The sequence below is a fragment of the Pygocentrus nattereri genome, chromosome 20 (genome assembly GCF_015220715.1).
Source record: "Pygocentrus nattereri isolate fPygNat1 chromosome 20, fPygNat1.pri, whole genome shotgun sequence".
Classification (NCBI taxonomy): domain Eukaryota; kingdom Metazoa; phylum Chordata; class Actinopteri; order Characiformes; family Serrasalmidae; genus Pygocentrus; species Pygocentrus nattereri.
In genome coordinates, this window is record NC_051230.1 from 10,536,900 (window position 1) to 10,560,494 (window position 23,595).

The 23,595-nt window shown below is 38.4% G+C and overlaps 1 protein-coding gene across 1 annotated transcript in view; it reads right to left on the bottom strand.

Annotated features, from left to right (window-relative positions):
- Positions 1 to 1,186: 1,186 nt before the first annotated feature.
- The window catches only part of npdc1b (neural proliferation, differentiation and control, 1b), a 48,555-nt gene continuing 26,146 nt past the window's right edge, over positions 1,187 to 23,595 (bottom strand). Inside the window, exons 2-9 of the mRNA XM_017691238.2 lie at positions 23,315 to 23,461; positions 8,360 to 8,449; positions 7,878 to 8,123; positions 5,997 to 6,063; positions 5,736 to 5,820; positions 5,549 to 5,625; positions 4,789 to 4,888; positions 1,187 to 3,476 (exon numbers count right to left, since the gene is read on the bottom strand). Of these exons, the coding sequence (XP_017546727.1) occupies positions 3,387 to 3,476; positions 4,789 to 4,888; positions 5,549 to 5,625; positions 5,736 to 5,820; positions 5,997 to 6,063; positions 7,878 to 8,123; positions 8,360 to 8,449; positions 23,315 to 23,461 (902 nt within the window). The 3' untranslated portion in view covers positions 1,187 to 3,386. The remainder of the gene's footprint in view (positions 3,477 to 4,788; positions 4,889 to 5,548; positions 5,626 to 5,735; positions 5,821 to 5,996; positions 6,064 to 7,877; positions 8,124 to 8,359; positions 8,450 to 23,314; positions 23,462 to 23,595) is intronic.

Here is a 23,595-nt window from a genome sequence, read left to right on the forward strand (position 1 = left end):
TTTGTTTCTTCTCAAGAGAGAAACACTTAAAAAGTATTAATGCTGCTTGTTCTACCATTTATGTAACTTCACAATTACACTGTTATTACACTTCACATTCTGTGTCGACACTTTTGAGCTTGCACTTTCCATTTTTTTCTGCAATGGGCGACTTTGACTGAATTCATATAAACCGAGCATTTCCCCTTTATTTTTTTTAAGTGAATTGAAAGATTAGAATCTGCAGTTTCAACAGAATTTCTCTGCTCGTTTTACCTGAGTTATGAGTGAGAAATAATGAATGTCAAAATAGACCATTATACCTTGCTTTTCTTATCACTGTTAGGCCTCTAAGGGTTAAAAAAAGACAGCTGAGTGAATGTACTGATCGTACTGTTGCTACTGAGGTAAAACCAAAAGGAAAAGACACTTAATTATGAAGGTAATAAGAAAGGTCTAAAGTCCTTTTTTAGACTGTCAATTTTGAGATGTGTGTATATATATATATATATATATATATATATACACATATGAGAGAGAGAGAGAGAGAGAGAGAGAGAGAGAGAGAGAGATATGTATATGTATATACAAAATGATGCACATATCTCGTTGTCAGAACAAAACCTTGTATCTCCATTTTGTCGATTTTCAGTTTTTGACATAATTTGAAAATGCATGTTGGCCTTTATATTGTGTGTAAATTTCATAAAGGATGGACCAAAAGAAACGGCCCAAAATGACTTGGAAAAAAGTCTGGTTCTATTGACTTCCATTGAAAATAATGCATGCTTTTCCTTCTCCTGTAAAGTTATCATTTTGGACATACAAGCTTTCGTTGTGACAGCAGCGATATGTAAAACTGTGTTATATTTGGTCCCACTATTTAGTTTTGCATACCAAAGATTCCTCCCTCGTTTTGGAGGAAATCCACTGTGTTGTCATCAAGGGCCTTGTTATCAGCCTGACTGAAGTAGAGGGTACAGTGACTGCCACAGAAATCTCGCTACTGTTAGCAGTTTTCGTGAGCACCAGCGAGGAGTGAACACTTGAACCGAGAGTAATATCAGCACGCACAAAGAAAAATCCACTGCAGAGACGAGAACGTTTGTACAAATACAGTACACTGTACACAAGCCGGGCAGCGTTCAGCATACAGTCGCCTGTTCAGTTCAGCAGCATCTGCCTGAAGCACAACTCAAACGTAGGGCACACTGTAAGTATAGGTTTATTTAAGCAATTTGCAAAGGACCATAAATGCATACCAACTCCCTTTACCATTCCACAGCTTCAGATCATGCATAGTAGGACCATACGGGACTATACAAAGGCTACATCATCATAATTTAGGGTTATTCATATGTGCACAATTATGAAAATATTAAAACCACAACTGGTGCTTCTTAAAAAATACCATCACTGACTCTACTTTGGTAGAAAGAAACGTGACATATGTAAATTACATATTTAGTGTGGCTTCTTCATACATACATAGACCTCATGTACTGCAAGTCAACATTCTGTTGCATGTTTTTTTTACACTCTAACTCTCTAGTTTTTCAAATCCGTTATGCCCATATGTCTCTACCCATATGGGATATTATCTAATATCTGTTGGTTTGATATGTTTAAGCATCAAGTAGTTCTATGCATGAGTTCAGTTTCCATTGCACAGTATTCACAATATTGTACAAATAAAAGGCAGAGAGGATGGCTGGGTAGTGACCTGATACTGAACCTGAGCCCTGGGAGCAGAAGGTTTAAAACTACTTATCTGGGCAATGTGTACATTTAAAATGGCTTATAACATTGTAATTAACGCAAACAAACATGTATACAGTAGAAAGTAAAAACATTATCTCGTTTTCTGCAACTGCATTGACGTTAAGGATGCAAAAATAGGGAAACAGTGAGTCAATGCAGATATCTGATGTTTGTAAGTACATAATCTGTTGATGCTGATACATAATCATGTAAATAAAACAAAGAAATTGTAACTAAATCTACCTGGATTTGCCTTATACTAGCTATGTGGAGTAGCACTGTTTTATTTTTTTTACAAATGCAGTAAAAAGAATACAATTCTAGACATTTTGGTGTAGTAACTCAGGGTCGCCTAAAGATTATGCAGAGCACAATAAATATAAATATTGGTGTGACTATTGGTCAAATCTAAAAATCTTTTTGAATTTTTTAAAAGGACATATCTGTGGATACTGATATCAATCCTAAATGCTATGTGATATTTAGAAGACCAAGTTTGATCCAGTGGCTCCACCAATTGTATGGACTTTAATTCCACCACCAGCACACCTGATTTTAATTTAACTTAATGAAAACTTCCGTAGCCAGAGCAGACACTGGAGGACGATTAAAAATCCTGGGCTGTCCCACACTGTCCAGAACAGCACAACTTGTGTTTAGTTGCATTTATGCTAATGTTAACATTTCTCTAAGTGAGTATATCATACTGTCCAGATAAATAGCTTTAAGTTGATCAGACTTCTGTTCGGTACTGCAGTGCTTGTCCTTCAAGCTTTGAAGGAACGAGTGAAGTTGAGAGTGTGCAAAGTTTAAAGCCTTTTTTTCCTAAAGGAAACGTCCAGTAAGGATTCCTGGAGCTGGCGAGTGCAGACGGTAGGATCGGCTGCAGATGTTTCTCCATGTGGCGGAGCTGTCCATGGTGATGAGAATGGCTAGTTGAATGGCCATGCACTTTATGGTCTATACTGAGGCGTGCATATACTGTAAAGGCTGTGGTACACTGACGACTTTTGAAGGTTACACAAACGCATATCTTCCTGTTGCAGGGCTGAAATCTATGATGAAATCTATGATGAAAAAATGAAGCATTGCTAAGCGCTACATACCGGACAGAACAGAGAAAAAAAGAGGCCTTCGCTTCAAAACGTTGGCAGTGTATCAAGGACTCCAACAGTGAGAATCTGACAAAATGCTCAGTTCATGAGAAAATGAACAAGCCACCATGCAGAACAGTGTGGCTAGGGGTGGGGTATCTGGTATCTGTGCAGGTGTATTTGTGTTTAAAAGGCAGGTCAACAAGTTAATTACCCACTTGACTGTGTCTTGAGTTCACTTTCTAGAGACACCAGACATAACAGTCAGTAAATAAATAAATAAATAAATAAATAAACACTGGATGGAGATGAAGGTTGAAGAGGAGAAAGAGCAGGAGGAGAAAGCGAACTCTACAACAATGAACCAGCTGCCCACAAGACACCAAGAGTCTGTGCTGTCCATGCAGTCTTCTCTTTCCTTCTTTCATCTCTCAACTGCTTTCCTCCACATGGCGACCAGTGTCCAGAGGGTAACTGGCGAAAACGTCAGTATGGTTGAGGGGGTGATTTGATCGCGGTATCTTCAGCGTGATCGTGCAAGAACGTCCTGGTTTAGTTGTAACTCCTCTGAAGATCAAGGTGAAGATGAAGGTTAAGGGTGGAGTCATCAAACAGAGGGTTCTTCACTTCCATCTCACCAGTCTAGAGTGAGAGAAAGGAAGATTTTATTAAAAGCTATGTTCACATTACCAGGTTGAAGTGGCATAAATCCGATTTTTTGCCCTAATGTGACTCAGATCTGATGTTTTCAGAGCTGTGTGGACACACAAATCCGACCTGAGCCACTTTCATATGTGGTCCTAGATTGCATAAGTATCTGATTCGTGGCCATGTGACCTTAACGTGACGCTCAGATCAGAAATCATGTCTTTTTCCATTGTGCATGTGCCATCATTCAGCGTTACCATGGCAGCAGTGCCAAACAGAAGTTAAAGCCTGTAAAGAGTGGAAAAACAAGACTTTTCTGTCTTCGTCTCACTCTAATAATGAACAGCTCAGAGTTGATTATCGTTGCAGCGAAGGCTCGTTCTGCTCATGAGTTTGTTTGATAATGATTCATTCACATGAATTGTGCGCATGCGGGTCTTTTCAGGACGCTTTTTTGTTCACATTAATGACAGATCTGAATCACTTACCTAATCCAGTGTGAACTATCATGTCAGAGAGATCGGATTTGAGCAAAAAAAACATTTAAGCAATGAGGCTTGGAATCTGAATGTAGTCAAAGAAGGGATTTGGTTACAGGTTGAGAGGGCCAGCTGGTAAGCATTTAGATTCAGAGACATGGCTGTAGTGAGGCCAACTAACATTAGTTACACATACACATACACATACACAAGTTAACATAACTTTATTTTAGGTAAACAGCTAGAAAATGACCCACACCTTTATCATAATCGAGAAAAAAAAAAAGCTGAACATTAAACCCACCACACGATTGCTTTTAATTAACTGGTTAATGTTAGTTACTATAGGATCTGACAGCGCACCTTTTTCAAAGTAATGAACTTTTTTTTTTTACTATGTTCAAGTACAACTACGCTCTCGCTATGGTTGCATTTTTACATGATCGGAGATGGAGCTGCGGAACATCAGCTCAGTAATAGCATTTGCTAAAGATCTCTGAGCTAAGGAAAGCTTTTTTATTTATTTAAGGTGGAAAACGTCATGAGGACGCAAGAACTCAGAGGCTTTGACCATAGCAACTCTATATTCTGTATATTTTCATTGGCATTGAAGTTGGCATTGGTGGGACATCTGAAGGGGCATGGCTTCCAAGTTTGGTCACCTTCACCCCGCCGCCTACCCCTCATGGATACACCACGGGTACACACTGTATGTCACTGTAGGTGACAAATAATAGCATTGATTCTACCTGCAGGGAAGTTCCCTATGGTAGACCACCCTTAGAGAGATCTACCCTCAAACACGCACATACAGTAACTCTACTTACTGGAGCGAGCCCAGGGCATTCATACACAGTGAAGTCTCCATCCTCATTCTCCTCATCAGAAGTGGCTCCTGATTCTGGGATCTTGGGTTCATCTCTTTGTCTGAACATAGAGAAGAACAATTAGCAATAATAACAGAAACTCTACGACATCAAAAACAATGAAGACAGTATCCTGGTCAAGCCAGCATTTAATAGACGGTCCAGTATAGATGTTTTGAGATACTGTCTTTAACCTTAAACAGACCTCTAATCCTACACTCTGATGGCCAATCTAAGCCTAATTAAGTCTAACCCAGATTAAGCCTAAGCCTAGACAAAATTGTATTTTAATGGTGAAATACCACTGGCATGGCAATTTAATCCTAGAGTAGGTTTAATCCATGTCCAAAAAAACAGCCCTAACAGTCAGTCACACTTAAAAAAGATGGTTCTTTAAGGATTCTTTAGTAAAGAAAATGATTCCATATAGAAACATGAATACTCTGTTTCTATATGGAACCATGCTCTTCCCTTTGCATGATTAAAGGGCTCTTTGAAATGGTGAAATGGTTCTTCTGATTGATGGAGAATGTGATGAGATATATATATATATATATATATATTTTTTTTTTTTTTTTCTTTCTGTACAAGGGCCCTAAAATGGAATTGAGGATTGAGACTCGCAGGGTAAAATGTGGAAGTGGAATGTGGAAGGGGCTCAGATGTGAAGTGGTGTGGAGTGATTGCTATTTGTTGTAATGCCGTTTCTATATCTACTCACTTCAGAGACAACATCTGCTGCTTCTGATGCTGATAGTGGTACATCTGAGCGCTCTGGGCCAACTTTTTATCTCCAGACTGAAAGCCGATAATGAGAGAGAAAGAACAAGAGCAAGAGGTAAATGCATTGTTCCATAATATGTGTATATCTGTACATTTCTATCTCTATTTATATGTTTTTCACTCACAGAGGTGCTGTCGTAAGAATGAGGGCTCATCACCCCAAAGGCTGGATAGTCCACTTTCTGAGCCAGACGACTTCCTCTCTGCATCCTGTCAGAGAAAATTCAGCATGACCAGCTGCCTTTACATGCATTTGATCACATTTTGTTCAATTACAGTTTCTGCTGCTCTAATTAGACATGCTTGAAAACCTTTTGATGTTGTTTTTCCAATGTTTTATGTATCATAGTGTGCACACTCCACACAAATTGAGACCGAAACCTCACCTGACCCAACACACTCCAGCCAGGACCAAGGCCACTGAACCCACCAAGAGACACACTCCTGTCATAACTGCAGAGAGAACACAGACAACGAGAAAGAGAGGGAGATTGAAATAGACAGTTAATTAAAGTAGTTACAAACAAACAGTAATAAATTATAGCCGTGCAACTGGAACATCTGTATTTATGGAAACATTAATAACATATTAGTGTTGAAAAGTAAATCAAAGATGAACTCCAAACACATTATGAGGTGGATGTTTTCCTAACCATCTTTTCCGCTCATTGATCTCAGATTCAGTCTGAGGAACCCGTCAGAATCAGCAGATGTTTCCACACAAACCATTAAATGCTCAGCAACCACACTTCAGTGTCTCATTCACTGCAGTCTAGTTTCATAGCTGTGTTTGAAGCCATTGTAACACACTTGATATATGCTCACCTATGATGGCTTCACAACAACTGAATCCCGTGTTAATGCACAAAGTCTGTATGCTGTGAATGGACTGTTGTGATGCTCAATTGGACCATGACAACTTGTTTCCTTAACAACTAGGCCAAAAGACGGGCTAAACAAGCTAAAAGGCAGCTAACAGGCTAAACCTCCCCTCCACTGATATTCAGTGTCAAGTGTTAAACTATTGATTAAATAATATAAAACTGATACATAAAAAGAAAAGAACATGTTCCTTGAATTTCTTCCTCACTTCAAAAAGCCCATGCTGTTGATATTAAACTCAGTGTGGGAAAACAAATATGTGGTAATGTTGGCTTAAAGCTAACCCATGAAATCACAGTGAGGCGCAAATCAGCATCATCACTGCAGTGGTCATTTGGTGAGCAAAATTCATTTTCAAATTAATGAATTAAACACTATTACAGTTGTGTTGCAAAAATGTAAACACGCCTGGACAAAGCACACTTTGGATTTTCTAAGTGAAAATAAATGAACACATGGTCTATTGAGAACACATCTAAACATGGCAGTATATTTAACTATAAGCCACTAGAGACAATATTTTTACCACAGGTCATGTCCTCCCTAAAAACAGCCCACCCACTGATCGCCTCTTGTGATCTTATTGCTTGAATACTCAATTCAAATAATTGTTTAAACTTCAAGATTTACTTTGCTGCCCACCAAAAAAATGGAAATTTGCCTTTTATGCTAATTTTGGGCCAAAATAAAATTACTGATCTAAAATGAAAGAGTGTATTGTTTTGTTTGTCGTATAACATCACTATCAGAACAAAACCTACACTTGTAATGGAAGTTAATGTACCAAGACAATTCTTTACCATGTCTATTGACCTGTTTATCATGAATTTTTCAAATTAGGCAAAAAAGTAAACATAAATTAACACATGCTCCACAGTGAACATGCATAAATATGGCATTTCTTTGCAAATTTTAGCACACAATTTCTTTCTTTTTTAACATATTAAATGTGCCTTAACTTCTGCACAAGCCACATTTTATGTTCTTTTGGCCAATTTGTTAAAGATAAAAATGTAATTGTACATTAAAAGGTGCAGAGGTGAGGTCTCTGTAGAGGATGTGGTAACCTAAAATAAAAAGGATTAGGAACACCCAAACTTTTGCATGAGTGTACCCCACTTCTGCGGAAATCGCTCCTTCAGTCACACTTGAATATTCAGTGTAATTGTAAACATAATTTTGAAATCATAATAACTTGTGGTGTCATCTGAGAATTCATGAAGCACTGAATCATCACTGAAAAGAAAGGAACTGAAACAGTGTGAGGTCAGAGATTTACACTCCTAACAGTCAATGAATAATTTATACCAGTCACTGAATAACGTCTTGTGATTAATAGCTGAATAATGCAGCTGTAGGTTCAGAGGTTAAAGAGGAAAACGTACCAATGAAAGAGTGGTCCTCTGAGGGGTAGGGGATGATGATGGGGGCGCTCTGCACTGCTGAGAACAGGGGACTACCGGGCCTGGGACTGGGGCTAGGAGAGCTTGGGCTGGTCGTTGGTGATGACGTGGTCAGTGCGCTGGATACAGGACGTCCTGTCGGGGCATAGCTAGGAGAGGCTACTGGTCTGTAGTGACCTCTTAGCTGTGAGAGGTCCTCCTTCACTTTAGGAGCAACCTGAGAAGGTGCTATGGAAGAAAATAAAGGGATTAAGAAGCTTAAATGACAAAGGGAATTGTTTCAAGCTATTTAAAACAAGACAAATGGCAGAATCGCCTTATTTAAATAGTTTGAGAATTTATTTCTCATTGATTTCTGTTACGCCATGTTAGCTGTTGAAGTTAAGTGTGCAGGTCTTTCTGTGTGTGTTTGTCTGAGTATTATATCTTATATATTTTAAATAATGATGTGCGTGTTCTGCTACCTGTATGTTTCATCTCAGACTCTCTGTGTTTGGTGATGATGGAGGAGAGAAAGTCAATCTCTTCATCTAGCTCAGGGAGCTCAGCCACTTCTGTATGAGCAAGAGAGGGACAAAGAGAGAGAGAAAGAGAGAAAGAGAGAGAGAGAGAGAGAGAGAGAGAGAGAGACTATTACTATCTGTGTGCACTCATTATTTTCCATATTGCCAATTCATTTCCAAATACAGTGTCCAGTTTATTAGGTACATCCACATAGTATTTACACTCATTGGCCACACACACACACACACACACACACACACACACACACACACACACACACACACACACACATATATATATATATATATATATATATATATATATATATATATATATATATATAAAACTTTTAATGTAAGTCACATGCAAAAGTTTGGGCACCCCTTATCAAATCTTTGTTACACAGATAAACAGAACTGAGCACTAAAATTTGAAGCACACTTCATATTTAAGTGTGTCCTCTATAAAGGATGTGTTCACTAATTTTCACTTAGAAAGTCACCAAAACGTAATTTGACTGGAGTGTTCAAACCTTCACATATGACTTTGCAGATTTAGAGTTACTGACCGTAACCAGTAATCTGTAATCTGTTGCTGCACAATAGAGAAGCCCCTCTCTACCCCCTCCATCAGGGAAAAGGGACCACTACAGGAGCATAACTGACCAGATATCATTTGACCGGCGGACCACTCTCAGCACTGCTGTCACACTGTCATGATGTTGGCATGTTAGTTAGTGGGTGTGGTGCTGGTACGAGTGCATCAGACACAGCAGTGCTACTGCAGTTTTAAACACTTTCATGACACTGCTGGGTTGAAAATGATCCAACAACAAAATATATACAGCCAACAGTGGCCCTGTGGTCAGAAAACGGAGGACTAAAGGATGATGCACAGAAAACAGCTATACAGACGAGCTATAGTCTGTAAATGTACATCTACTTGGTGTTCCAACAAGGTAGGCCTTTCTACTAAAGTGGCCTGTAAAGGAAAGCAACTGTAAAGTAACCTGACGTACATCCACTAACACTACATACACTTCCATGCTGGTATTACTGCTGTCTGTAAAACTACAAAGGACATGTATATGGTCAGTGTTATGGATGAAAAGGCCAATTAGTTTAGGTACAAAAAAGGAAGCTCAATGAATGTCACACAGACAGAAAATGTATCTTGGCACTAAGCGTGTTTTGCCTGTAAAAAGCAATGACATTACATATAGTCACATAATTACAAATTACAAACAAACATAAACACAGTAAAAAGTAACAAGACTTATCGGTAGCACTTTATCTGGACTGACCCTTCATAGAAGATGAATAAATTCCGAATCGGGCCGGAAGGCAGGATACACCCTGGACAGGCCGCCAGTCCATCACAGGGCCATTCCAAATTCCATTTTTTTAATTTAATGAAGTACTGATTAGCCAGATCAGGTACTGAATGATGAGTACAATTAATACTCTTCTTCCAGGAGGAGAGGTTTGAAAATATTTAAACACACTGACATACACACAACCACTACTTATTGTATAATTTTTTTTCCCCCTCAGATTGTTGTTCCTCTGAGCAAATAAATTCTTACTGCCCATTTAAAAAGCTTTTTTAATCTAATTTTCCCCACTGTTTGCGCAGTACTGTACATTACCAGAGGAACTGAAGCTGGCTGTTTTGCCCATGCCTGTTATGCCAGAGGAGTGAAAGCAAAGAAACCTGCCAGTGCTCTCTGATTTAAAGCGCAATTGTGAAAGTGCTGCTCACAGGATTTACGGTCTATTTCAGCACCACTGACAGTTCCTCTAGCAGTCTATCACTTCATTCCAGTGGAAAAGCCCTGCGTAGTACAGGCCACAATGAACAATCAATCTCATTCATGTAAAGAGTATACAACGCAAACATGAACACATGTTTTGGAAAAAAACAACGAGAACAACACTCAATGCCTGGGGAAATAAACCAGGAACGTATGAAATCTAGTGGAAAAAATACAGCAATCCTCTTCGGCAAAACCACATTAGTGAGGGTCAAGGGCCTGCGTGACTCTGTGATCGTGTTCTGCATTTGTGACGTCACGAGAAGGATAAAATGCATAATACATGGACAGTTGTAGCTGTTATATAAGGGGTAATTTTACAAAACTGGCGAAATTAGGCAATTTAGAGATCCTGAAATAGAAGGAAGCATATTCCTCTGGGTAGGCATGAGTCATACTAATATTAGATGTGACTTGTTTATGTGTCTATCTATAAAATGCATGCGTACATGATTTGTTTGCAAATGCTACGGTTTAAGCACATTATGGCACATGCTATATATCTAATATATCTAAACCACTGACTAAATAGGCATTTGAGCAGGTGTGTGATCAGTACAGCACCAAAGTCAAAGACCACCTTTCATTGATTTAATTTCCAGTTTAAACAGCTGTTAAATACAAATTATTCATTTTTCAGCACCAGGACAAAATGCAGTGAAGATATATCGCTGCTGTTGGAACAAAACCTTGCATCTCAAAATGGTAACTTTACAGGAGAAGGGAAAAACCTACTTCAATTTTAATGGGAGTCAATGGAACCAGACATTTTTCCAAGCATTTTTGGGCTGTTTCTTTTGGCTCATTCATCATGAAATTTAGAAATGATGTAAAGGGCAGCAGGTAATTTTAAAATTATATCAAAAACTGAAAAACAGCAAAAAAAAGATACAAGGTTTGTTCTGGCAGCAGCGATACATAACAGAAAATTACACAAAAGCCTCAACAATTAAATATAATAACATTTCTTTCAGCATTTATTGTGTCCACACTTTAACTTTATTACAGCTTTTATTCTTTTCAGGAGACTCACTTTCAGTTTTTCAAAGAAATCTGCAGGGGTATATTACACACTTTAGCTAAAAAGCTCAGTCTTAGAAGTTGGTGGCATCGTTTACTGCTTTTCACAATCCAAGTAATTCCAATCACATTCAATGAGGTTGAGGTCTGGACTGTGGGGGGGGGGGGGGGGGGGGGGTGTCAGTCCACTGTTCTAAGACCACGTGTATTTAATGACCGTTTCGACTTGAGATAAACAAATGAGGAATAGTCACCTTTCCATAGTACTACATCTATGTGTATATATGTGTATACAGACATACACACACTTTAGTTACTTGCATAACTAAACATTAACCATTTGTCTTCTTTCATTTATCTTTATCTTTTTTATATTTTTTCATTTCTAATTTATATGTATCATTTCAATGATAAGATATTTTAATTTCTCATAACTACTATGCATTTTTACATTCTAACTTAAGTTTTAATAGGTTTCCATATTTATTTTTTCCAGTACAGTATTTTAGGATTTTTTAGTCAATTTGTTTTGTTTTTTAAATCAGTAGATAACCTGATTACTAATATAATCAACAGTGACAGGTGTACATTAGACAGAATGAAAGACAGCAGCACAATATTGCATTGAAGCTGTACAATGCCCTAAAACATGTATCTGCATTAAATGCATGCTCATATGAGGAATGATCTGCTGTGTGTCAGTGTGTGTGTGGAAGTGAGTGCTGCAATGTGGATGTGTGTGTGTGTGAGCTGATGTGTGTGCCACGCCGGCACGCCGCAGTCTATGTGTGGGTGGATGGGTCAGCATGGCTGTCCTGCAGTGCTGCTCTGTCGACGTGGGAGTTGGACACGCAAGCAGGCTGGAGGTGGGCGGAGCCTCATCAAATTCATGAATGAAACCCATCACCATGGCAACAGATGGAAAAGCCGAGGGGGTGTGGGGGTGTGGGGGCCACCCTGAAGATGAAACAAGTGGACGGAATGAACCGGAGGATGCAGTGAATGTGCTAAATGGGAGATAGCTATCAGCCCCGGAATGTTCCAGAATGTTCCATGCTCAAACCTGGAAAGTTCCATCTGTAAGCAGCAGTGAGTTTATCTGATTGTTGTTTTTTCCTCCGTCTATTTTCAGAAGCATGACAAGGAAAGTTTTGGTAGCACTTTGTATTGATGGTCCACTGTAGATGCTCACCCTGTCTGTAGCTAACATGAGAATCTAAACACAACAGAAAGGCTCTATAAAGGGTTCTTTGGAGTCTCTTAGGAGAACCATTTTGGAGCAATGTCATTCCCTTGAGAATGTTTTAATTGGATGGTTCTTTACCAAACTATTCTTGTAAATGAGATGTATGAGTGTGAAGAACCTTTTTAAAGTTTAAAGAGCCTCCACATAACGTACAGGTTCTCTACCTTCTCAACATGTTTTAATTGGATGGTTCTTTACCAAACTATTCTTGTCAATGAGACATGCAATCATGAAGAACCTTTAAAGAACCTCCAGATATAAAAGTTCTAGAAAGAAACCTTAAAATGGTAAAGATCCTTTATATTATTTGACAGTTCGGTTCTTTAAGCCTTTGGGCCTCATTCACCAATGATTCTTAAGAAGACATTTCTACTTAAAATCATTCGGTGCAGATTCTTTTATAGACTCATACTTTGCACAATGTAAAGGTTACAGGTATGACTGTGTGTGTGTGTATATGAGTGGGTGATGGTAGGAATGCATATATTATCTGATTTTTTCTTGTATTTTATTTTATATATAGTGTATATTATATTTTTATTTTATTCTATTCACTACATGTAAATATTTGTCTGATACTGTAACCAAAATCAAATTCCTTGTATGTGTAAGCACACCTGGCCAATAAAGCTTGATTCTGATTCTGATTCACTAGTGTTTTATTTGGGATTTGTTCTTAGGTAAGAGCAGAATCTACACAAACTCAGGAGCACACAGATGCCAACAATTCTGTGGTTTAAGAACAAGTCATGACTTTTTCTTAGGACCTTTCTCAGGAACAAATTTAAGAAAAAATTTAGGAAGTTATTGGTGAATGAGGCCCAATGTTCTTCAGGGAACCAAGAGTGGCTTTGTTCAAACATCCCTTTACAGCATATGGAATACAGTAATAATTCCACACCTAACACTGCTGCTGAGTTTCACCAGATAGTTTTTTGTATATTTGTAGATCTGACCAAATGCGACAAGGCTTTCAACTGGATAACATTACTGATGAGTGTTTAAATGGACCTTGGTCTTTATTTAACAGGATTCAGCGAGTGATATTAATTCAGTTCCTAGTCACGCCTGAGAGACTGGTTGAAACCTTTCATTCAATATCCACAACAGGCTGGCCAGAGGCAGTCAATGACTCTAATCACACCACCAAACAATTAAAAATAGAAAGAAAACTCTGGACAATGCTAATTAGAAGAAAACCAGACAGGAATCCAAATCTGTCACTAGGCTTAAGGGCTGATCACTCATTCACTCTATGTCTCCAAACTCTCTTTGCCTGAACTCTAATATATCTGATTAGCTATCTATGTGTACACACTGCTGGAAGGATAGTGCTACATGTAAGGTTTGAGGAATGTGCAGCTCTGCAGCCGCCATTCAACTGCACTGATTCTGAAAGGTAAGAACACAAAGTATGCATTAGTATTTTGGCTATAATATAACTGTCTGGCTTTTGTCAAATGTAAAACTTAAAAGTAAAAAAAATCTTGGTGTATTGTGTTGTTGCATCTATATATATTTCAAATCTGTGTAAGTAAAGCCACAACTGTGTATTCATATAATGAATCATGCTATGAAAAACCAGACTAAGCTCCACAGATGCGTCTGTCCATCCTTCCACTGTGAGAAGACAACTCAACATTGCTATGGGTCTGAAAGTATGTGTGTGTCAAGAAGAAATTGAGAAAAGCTAATTTGCAAATAAAACAAAGAAGCTGCTGGTGTTCTCAGAGCAATAGACTGACCACCTCAGAGTCCAGACCTCAACATCACTGAATGTGTTGTGATTACTTGTATTGCGAGAAGCAGAAAGTTCAACAAACTTCTAAGACTGAACTTTGGAGGTGTAGAAAAGCATCCCTGCAAGGCTTGAAAGCAAGACTCCTGAAAAAAATGGAAGCTGTAATAAAAGACAAAAAGTGAACTTACTGAAAAAATACTGAAAAAATCAGTTAAATCCGTGTTTTCTGCTTTCGGTCTCTTCATGCTGAAAAATAAATAACTTGTATTTAATGGCAGTTTTGAGTGGAAATTTAATAAGTAGATTGACTTACACGCTACTCTAATTGCACCAAATCATGGCAAGATCTGTGATTTTATAATGCACTGCATCGTTACCTATTATACAGCAGTTAGTTCAGGCCATGCAAGCTGATTGGTTGATAAGCGTTCTAACTGTTATGCTAGTTATGTTGTGTAGGAGACTCTCAAGCCATTTGAACGTTGAAAATGGATACTTTTAAGATTTGGTCAGACTCTGAAGATGAGACAACACTAAATTCCCAAACTATAATCACCACTGAGCAGCTTTTCAGTCGGCAGCTGTGAAAGAAGAACAGCTAAACAACCTGGAATCAGCCAGAAAAGAACCCAATACCATTTGCCAAACGTGTAGTTTCATCAGAGTCTGACCAAATCGGACTGAGCCATAAAACTGCTGCAATTAAAAATAGAAAAAGCTGCTCAGTGGTGACGACAGTTTCTCAATTTAGTGTAAGGAGCTGGAGAACGAACTGCTGGTTTTCCAGTGAGTGGACAGAGCTCGTTACTCTGAAGTAGCAACAAGTTGCTTGTTTAGGAACTAGAATTTGGAGGAAGGAACTGCGAACATTAAAACATATGAAACACCGCGTTCATGGCCCAGATTATTCATTTCTTACCTTAGTTATTTAACCGTTGTATAAAAGCAACAGAACACTAGAGGTCGCGTGTTATCACTATAACATCACAGCTCTGATGATCTCAGCTCATGCGACCAAATCACAGCCTTGATGTTATTTCGTGATAACACACTCCCTCTCATGTTCATGATCAAATTAGCCCATTGTGAGGTCAGAGGTTCAATGTGATGTAACTGGATCCACATATTCAGAGTGTTTAAACTGGTGTATAAGGCAAAGGCCAAAGATCAGCCAATCAGCTATAAGCTCAGCATCTGCAGAAAATGAACCCCTCAATCTCAGTATGCTTTGTTTAATTGTCAATTAAACTAAACACACTGAAACTGAGTGTGTTTTTCCACCTTTTTCTCTTTTCAATTACCAAGACTGTTCATTAAATCAGGCACGTGGAGCTCAAGTCCATTTCTCTTTTCTGAATGACAATTACCACAGCCAGCATTTATATTTCCTCATTAATCCCAGTGTTAACACAAGCGTACACTCTTACTTTGCCAATCAGCCTCATAAACAAGCTTCTTAACATCTTTCACAAAAACAATAAACACTGAATATTTTCAGTGTCAATCTGACAAAGAGGATGAGCCATACAATCCGAGAACATGTGTGAGGATCACGAACCAGCTGATAGTCAGAGATCTGCAGGGCTGAAAAGCAGAGAAGACCTTCACAGACGGCAGAAGATGGAGAGAAGACCAGCAGAAAGGAGAGGTAGAGATGGAGGGGGAAATGAATGTGTACTGCTGCAGGGTTTATTACCTCTGCTGGCTGATTTGTATTGATTATATGTCGAAATCCCTGGCACTGCCCAGTCCTGGCTCTGCACTTCCGATATTACGCTATATTTCAGAAGGCGGGGTACGGCCCAAACTCCTCTGCTCTCGTGCACGAGCTTGATGATGGGTATTGTGAATAGCCTCAGATGCTCCATCCACAGAGGTACACAGACCATCTAATGCGTACTGTACACTAAAAAGGCCACAATTGTCTGATTTTTTTCAACTGCACTCTGATTGGCTGTCTGTACTGCTGTGTGTTTGCACTTCTGTACACCATTTTTCAACAGTCTAGTGGGAAGCAGTAGTAGTTGCTTTCAGAGCAAGAGCTGAAAAAAGGTTTGTGCTTTTTGTGTGTTACTGGGTAGTTTTCTTTAGTGGCTAGTAAATGGGATAATATTTACATGTTTGCTTCCACAAAGCACTTTATTTCACATGGGTCTATTCTTGCCGCCCTGTTTTGACTATCATCTGTCCCTACATATCGCTCAAAAACAAGCATCTGTGACTGGTTGGCTTTCATGTCAGTCAAAAGGCCAATTCCTGACAAATGTTGAGCAATTACTTCACCAGTTTCCCTGATAGTAGTTACATGTCTGGCTTGACTGGGCTACATCATGCTTTTTCAAAATGTTTTCAATGAAAACAAGCATGTTCATCGATTTGCTGTAACCTAAAATAGTCATTAAAAAAAAGATCCTGACATTTTTCTTTGCTAAAACTGAAGGAACAACTGACCCAACTGCTGTCTTCAGTATGTTCTTTTGTTTGTATATATAATCACTGTCCAAATAGTAACTTTACAGGAGAAGGCAAAAACACTCTTTTTAATGCAAGCCAATGTAAAGAGATTTTATTCCAAGTCATTTTAGAGCATTTCTATTGATCCATTCATCATGAAATGTTCACACAATGCAAAGGACAAGTCATGTGTTGAAATGATGTAGAAAAATAAATCACCAAATATATATATATATATATATATATATATATATATACACACACACACACACACACACACACACACACACACTCCCCAGCCACTTTATTAGGTACAGCTGTTCAGTTGCTTGTTAACACAAATAGCTAATCAGCCAATCACATGGCTGCGACAATGCATTGAGGCATGTAGAGGTGGTCAAGACAACTTACTGAAGTGCAGACCGAGCATCAGAACGGGGAAGAAAGGTGATTTAAGTGACTTTGAACGTGGCGTGGTTGTTGGTGCCAGACGGGCTGGTCTGAGTATTTCAGAAACTGCTGATCTACTTTATGACCACAGCCCTTTATGACCACAGTGTACCCATCTTCTGATGGCTACTTCCAGCAGGATAATGCACCATGTCACAAAGCTCATATCATCTCAAACAGGTTTCTTTAACATGACAATGAGTTCACTGTACTCCAACGGCCTCCACAGTCACCAGATCTCATTCCAATAGAGCACCTTCGGGATGTGGTGGAACGGGAGATTCACATCACAGATGTGCAGCCGACAAATCCGCAGCAACTGCGTGATGCTATCATGTCAATATGGACAAAAATCTCTGAGGAATGTTTCCAACACCTTGTTGAAAGTCTGCCACGAAGAATTGAAGCAGTTCTGAAGGCAAAAAGGGGTCCAACCTTTTACTAGCAAGGTGTACCTAAGTGGCCGGTGAGTACATACATACATACATACATACATACACACACACACACACATACACACATACACACATATATATATATATATATATATATATATATATATATATATATATATATATATATATATATATATATATATATATATATATATATACACACATATATATACATACATAGGTGATATATTGCTTTAAAATTTCAGGATACATGGACCAACTCAAAGTGTTAACAATTATGAGAAAAAAACAAACTGGCTAACAATTTATTTGGATAGTCCACTTTAGATCCTACAACATTCAACTAAATGTCTACTAAACTGACCACAATTTTCTTTAACTCTAAACCAGGTTCCAATCCTTACCCTAAAGTTTTAACAGATAGTTTGTTAACAATTTGAACATCTATAGATAATCTATAGTGGACTATAGTTGACCATCCAAATAAAGTGAGACCAAATTTCTCATCTACTACTGACCACTTTGGGTGTCTACCTTGTGCATGGAGCTCTGGGCATGCTGGTAAAGTTGTAGGCTAGTTCTGTGCCCTGATGCGGCTTAATATTTAATATAAAAAAAAAAACCTTTTTGTTTTCAATGCCACTCTCTCCCACTCCCACCCACTTTTCAACCACTGTAACAATCTCCCACTAGCTGGACTATAGGCATGACACAAGCATTTCTTGCCAATCTTTAACAATCTGATCGGTTGATGCTCAGCTTATTTTCAGAAAGTTTATCCAGCATGAGACAGTAGAGACAGCAGAGTAAGCATCAGCTGCAGCTGCATGAGTAAAGCTCTATCTTGTCGTCTCTCTCCAAATAAAAAAGGGAAAAAATCCACAGTATTTACCACATTGTCACTGTGATAGTCATGTACGTGATACTAAACATTTCAGCACCTCAACAGAAAAGCTGTTAGAGATGCAAATATAGTTGTCTGTCCTAATCATGATAACCAATAAATAGCACCTTTGTGTGGCCGACTGGAAAGTAATAAACAATAAATTTTACTTAGAAAATTTCTAAAAAAGAGCAAGATGTCCCCAAACATTTGAGAAGCAGTGCATGATGAAGGAGAGCTGGGGTTAAAGGCAGAGCAGTAGAGAGCAGGCGGTTTGCATATAGTCGTGATTTCCCTCTGCAAATCACTCGTCATCCCAGCCACTGCAGCATGCAGAGCGCAAAAGCTGCATTTCATCTATTCCCCCTCTTTCTCTCTCCCTCTCCTCCTGTTGCCCCCTCACTACCGCGGGGGTGAGGGTGAGAGAGAGAGAGATAGAGAGAGAGAGAGAGAGACTAGCAAGGATGTGAGAGTGGGCAGGGGAAGGAGTGAGGGAAGGAAAGATGAAAGATAAAGAGAGCATGAAGGAGAGAACAGGAACGTGAATAAGCAAAAAGGCTGTGTGAAGGAGAGAATGGTAGATTATTTATGTGGGTCTTTCTCCATTTGGAATGGGGATTCAGGCGGATACATTTTTAAAAAATCACATTTTTTCATCCCAAAACGAATTAATCTTAATATGTCCATTACCATCTCCTATGATCATATATGCAAAAATTAGAGCTTAACTCCAAACCTATTTTAGCCTCACTGGTGTTATGAATATGGTGTAACACCAGTGAATGTAACTCCAGTGACATTCTAGTCAAAACTGAAAATTTTGTAAATTGGCTGATTCATCGGTAATCAGGTGACCTTGTGTTATTTAAAATAAGTTAAAAAAATATATTTGGCATTATTTTGACAACATTTGACTACACAGCCATTAATGTACATAACACTGGTGACACAGTGAAGTTATGAGCTGCCCAATAAACAAAACCTAATAAATTAATTAAATATTAAAGTTAATAAGAATAATTAAAGCTAATAAATAATTTAAGTCTGACTCGCCTTCTCATGCCTTGAGATCTTCCTCTCTGATGAGCCTTGACTCAAAGAAGCAGTTTAGTAAGAGTTGAAATATGTTAAAATGTAAAATACAACACCAGTGACCAAAAAAAGGATTTTAAAAATAAAAGACAGATTTAAATGCAGTACATATTCCTATATTAAACCTCTTAAAAATATTGTTTTATAGTAAAAATGGTTGAAAATTGATTTTGATGAGCTGTTTTACAGATGCAGAGCGACTATGAAACAGGATAAAATAAAAGGAAAATCAGAGACTCATAAGGGAAAGTGTTATATAATATTGAGTAAATGTAAATACCGACATTTGGAGCTATGCCTAATATTTTAAGCATCTTTTTAAGCCCTGCAATCTGGCTGACATGGTTTCCCCTTGAAATGGAGGATGACCCATTTATTTTCTGGGTTTCAGTTTTTGAAACATCTTGAAAATGGCATCTGCCCTTCATCTTGTAAACGTTTCATGATAAAGGGGTATAAATGGTCCATCTTGTCACATTAACATACACTAAAGTCAAGAACATTTTCCCTTCTCCTTAAAATCTACAGTATTAGAAAGTACAAGGTTTTGTTATTACAGTGACAACATGCTGCTGTGTTAGAGGGCAGACATGAGGCAGTATATATGAGTGGGTGGTCACTTCAGTGGATTTCAGGATTGATTCCACTCAAGCCCAAAAAATGTGGAGAGTGAATAACGGACCCCAGGACTATTGGCCTTAATTGTCTCTCAGCTCTGACTCAAATGTCCGTCATTCTGCGCTCTCCAAAGTCCCCATTATATGGCTAAATTGCTCTTAATAGGACTGTGTATCAGATGTGAAATCACACAAAGGGACCAAGAAATGAAATTGCTGTTAGTGAGACAATTTCCCCTCACCGAGGATAAAGACGCTCCGCAGCCGTGTGGCTTGATGCTGAATTGTAGAAAAAGTGAATCACTTGGCTTAGTCAGATCTAAAAGCATGCGGCTATAATAACAATGGTGACTGTTGTGCATGACTGCGATGTGGCTCATGAGGAGGAGGATGATGATAATGAAAGTGACGATGATCCCACTATTTTACACTTTACTGGAAGGAACATTCCACAAATGTTGAGTGCTAGATCAGCATACACTTGTCATCCACATGTTCACTGCCTACTGGTTCACAGTCCTACACCAGCTCACTCTTAAGAACAAAGGGTTCTTTGGACTGATGCCACAAAAGAACTACTGTTGGCTCCATAAATAATCTTTCAATGCATAGTTATTTAAAGAATTATTTTTGTAAATGAGATGCGTGATTGTAAAGAACTTTCATGAAGTTTAAAGAACCCCCACAGGCCAAGGTTCTATACCAAATAAATGTTCGAGCCAGCAGCAAACTATGAACCTTTATTTTTTTTTTTACAGTGCAGCGGATGTATGACCATCTATTTATCATAGAAAAGTTAGTCGACCAGTTGTCATTTGGCATATTTAAAGAAAAATAACCAGAAGGTTTCAAAATTGGCTGCTCTGGCCTGCCTGTGTCCAGTGTGTTCAGTCCTGCTTCTAGAGGCTACAGTCTGCATTTCAGTACAGTTCAAGGCCCTTACCCACAGATTGCTTTTAATTTCTGCATTTTATCCGGACATCAATAAATTAACTGGAGCATGTGTGCAACTGAACATTTTGCAAAGCGAATTTTTCTGATGCTAAAAATGCAACATTATTTTTTCACCCTCTGTTAAATTTTTCCAAACATTCATAAGCAACATGAACTCATTCCACTCATCACAGTTTTTTGTTTTTTTTTGGTGTTGGCATGGTGACAACCAAGATGATGGATCAATTTTGTCCCAGCAACTAGAACTTCTACATGTACGTCAAAATGTGTCTACTCTATACCTCTGCTGCATGAGGGGGAGAAACTCTTCATGCTCCTATAGCTTTTCCAAACGCTCTAAATGACCTTAAAACACCGCCTGTATCACAGAATGTCTGTCTATGTTCCAACATGTGATCTTAGATCTGCAGATAGTGGCCTCCTACAAATACCTTCCATTAAAATACAGAAAACACGGAGAGACTCTCTCAGTTCTTACATTTCTAAACTGTGGAACTCAATTACACCTTTTATTAGACAGTCAAGCTCAGTTCACGCATTTAAAAAACATTTGAAAACATATTGCTTTAACTTAGCTTTCAAATAATATGCTATGTCTCTTTTGTATTTCTTTTTTACTTGATCTGTCATTGTCTTGTCTATTATTGAAAAACATCACCTGTCTGTCACTGGTATAAAAAGTGCTCCCTAAATAAAGATATTACTATTAGTAGCAGCAGTATTATTATTAAATAAATAAATAAATAAAAGTATTAATATAGAGCACATTATTAAACAAATAAAATAAATAAATAACAGAACAATGTGTATAGCTTTATTAATATTTCACATTTGTGATGTGTTTAGTCACGCCCACTACTAAATATTATCACTGTCCAAAAAAATATTTCCATTTTTTTTACAGCGTTTGAGCACAGCAGCTCTTTAACATTGTATCAAAATTTTATGATGACAGAACCAATAGAAATGCTCCAAAACTGCTTTGAAAAAATCTCACTACATTAGTTACATTGAATGTAAAGAATTTCTATTTTTCTCCTTTAAAGTTACCTTTAAAGTATTTTTTGGACAGCAGCAATATATAAGCTGACTAGTCTGTATCATAACAAAATCTAATCCCTGAAATGGGAAGTTTATAGGAAAAAAGCTTTCATTTTTGACCCAATTTTCTCCAAAATTGAATAACTGCCAATTCCACATGTTAGTCAGGTCTCCCCCTAACACACAATGCTGGGAAAGTGAAGGCTACCACCCAAACACATGAAGCACCGCTGTATCCATTTAAACTACTAAAGCAACACCAGTGGAGAACTCAACACACTTGAGGAGAGCATTAACCACCAATTCTGTTACATCAGCTAACAAAAAGGTCTAAATATGTTAGTGACCACTGTGCTTAGTGACTGTGGAGAATAGCCATACTGCCCACCAAAAGAGGGGGAGGCCACTTGAGCTCTCCTGCTTTTTTGGCCATGGAGGCCCAACGCTTAGACAGAAATCCAGAAACAAATAACTTCCATAAATGTAAATAATGTTTATGTAAAGAGATTTTTTCCAAGTAATCTTGGTCCATTTCTGTTGGTGCGTTCATAATGAAATGTAAATGACAGCTTTGATTTTCAAATGATGTAAAGATATAAGATTCTTTATACTATCATGGTGATTTGTGATTTCTGGTGCTGTACAATATCCTGTTATCTGTAAAAACAAACAAAAGTCTGTCGAAATTGAGGCACAGAGTCACTTCTACTAGTGTTTTTGACATTTCTTCTGTATAAATTTCTCCAAATTTTGTCTAAATTGTGTAAATAGGATTTATTTTCTCCCTATTCCTTTACGTGATTAAATATTTACAGGGGGAAAAAAAAACTGCAAAATAAAGGCAGAACAGTGACATGTTCACCACACCTGCACTTCCTCATCAAAACCGTCTTTAAGGATATACTTCATTCTCCTACACTCTGTTTTCATATGACAGTAATGCTGTGCAACCACAACTTAATACATATTTATGAGCTCTATCTATAAAACAGAATACAAAGTAATATCTGCAGTGTAGATTTACTGACTAACGCTGAGGTCTATAACAGCAGTACCCAGACACCACTTCTTACTAACCCCCATTACAGGCCGACTCACTGCACTTTGCTGATTAGAACAATTAGTGTGACAGGGACACCTCCTCTGTCTTCCTCTTGGCTGCAGACACTGGCTTTAGAGGATACTCACTGAAGTGGTTCCGTCTCCTGACCACACATTTCCCTTTCTTGTTCTCCACGAGTGGAGCCAGGCAGGGGCCGCAGAGGGTCGAGCCGGGCTGGCAAAAATGGCGGCCCTCTCGGGCACAGTCCAAGCTGCGGGGGCACTGACCTACGGCTGAAAAACACACACAGAGGTCCATATAAATACAGCTTTCAGCTGTCAGTCAGTCAACCAAACATCTGATGAGCAAACAGCCTCAGAGTACAATGGCCCACATGGCTTTAGCATCTTAAGTAAGCAAACGTTAT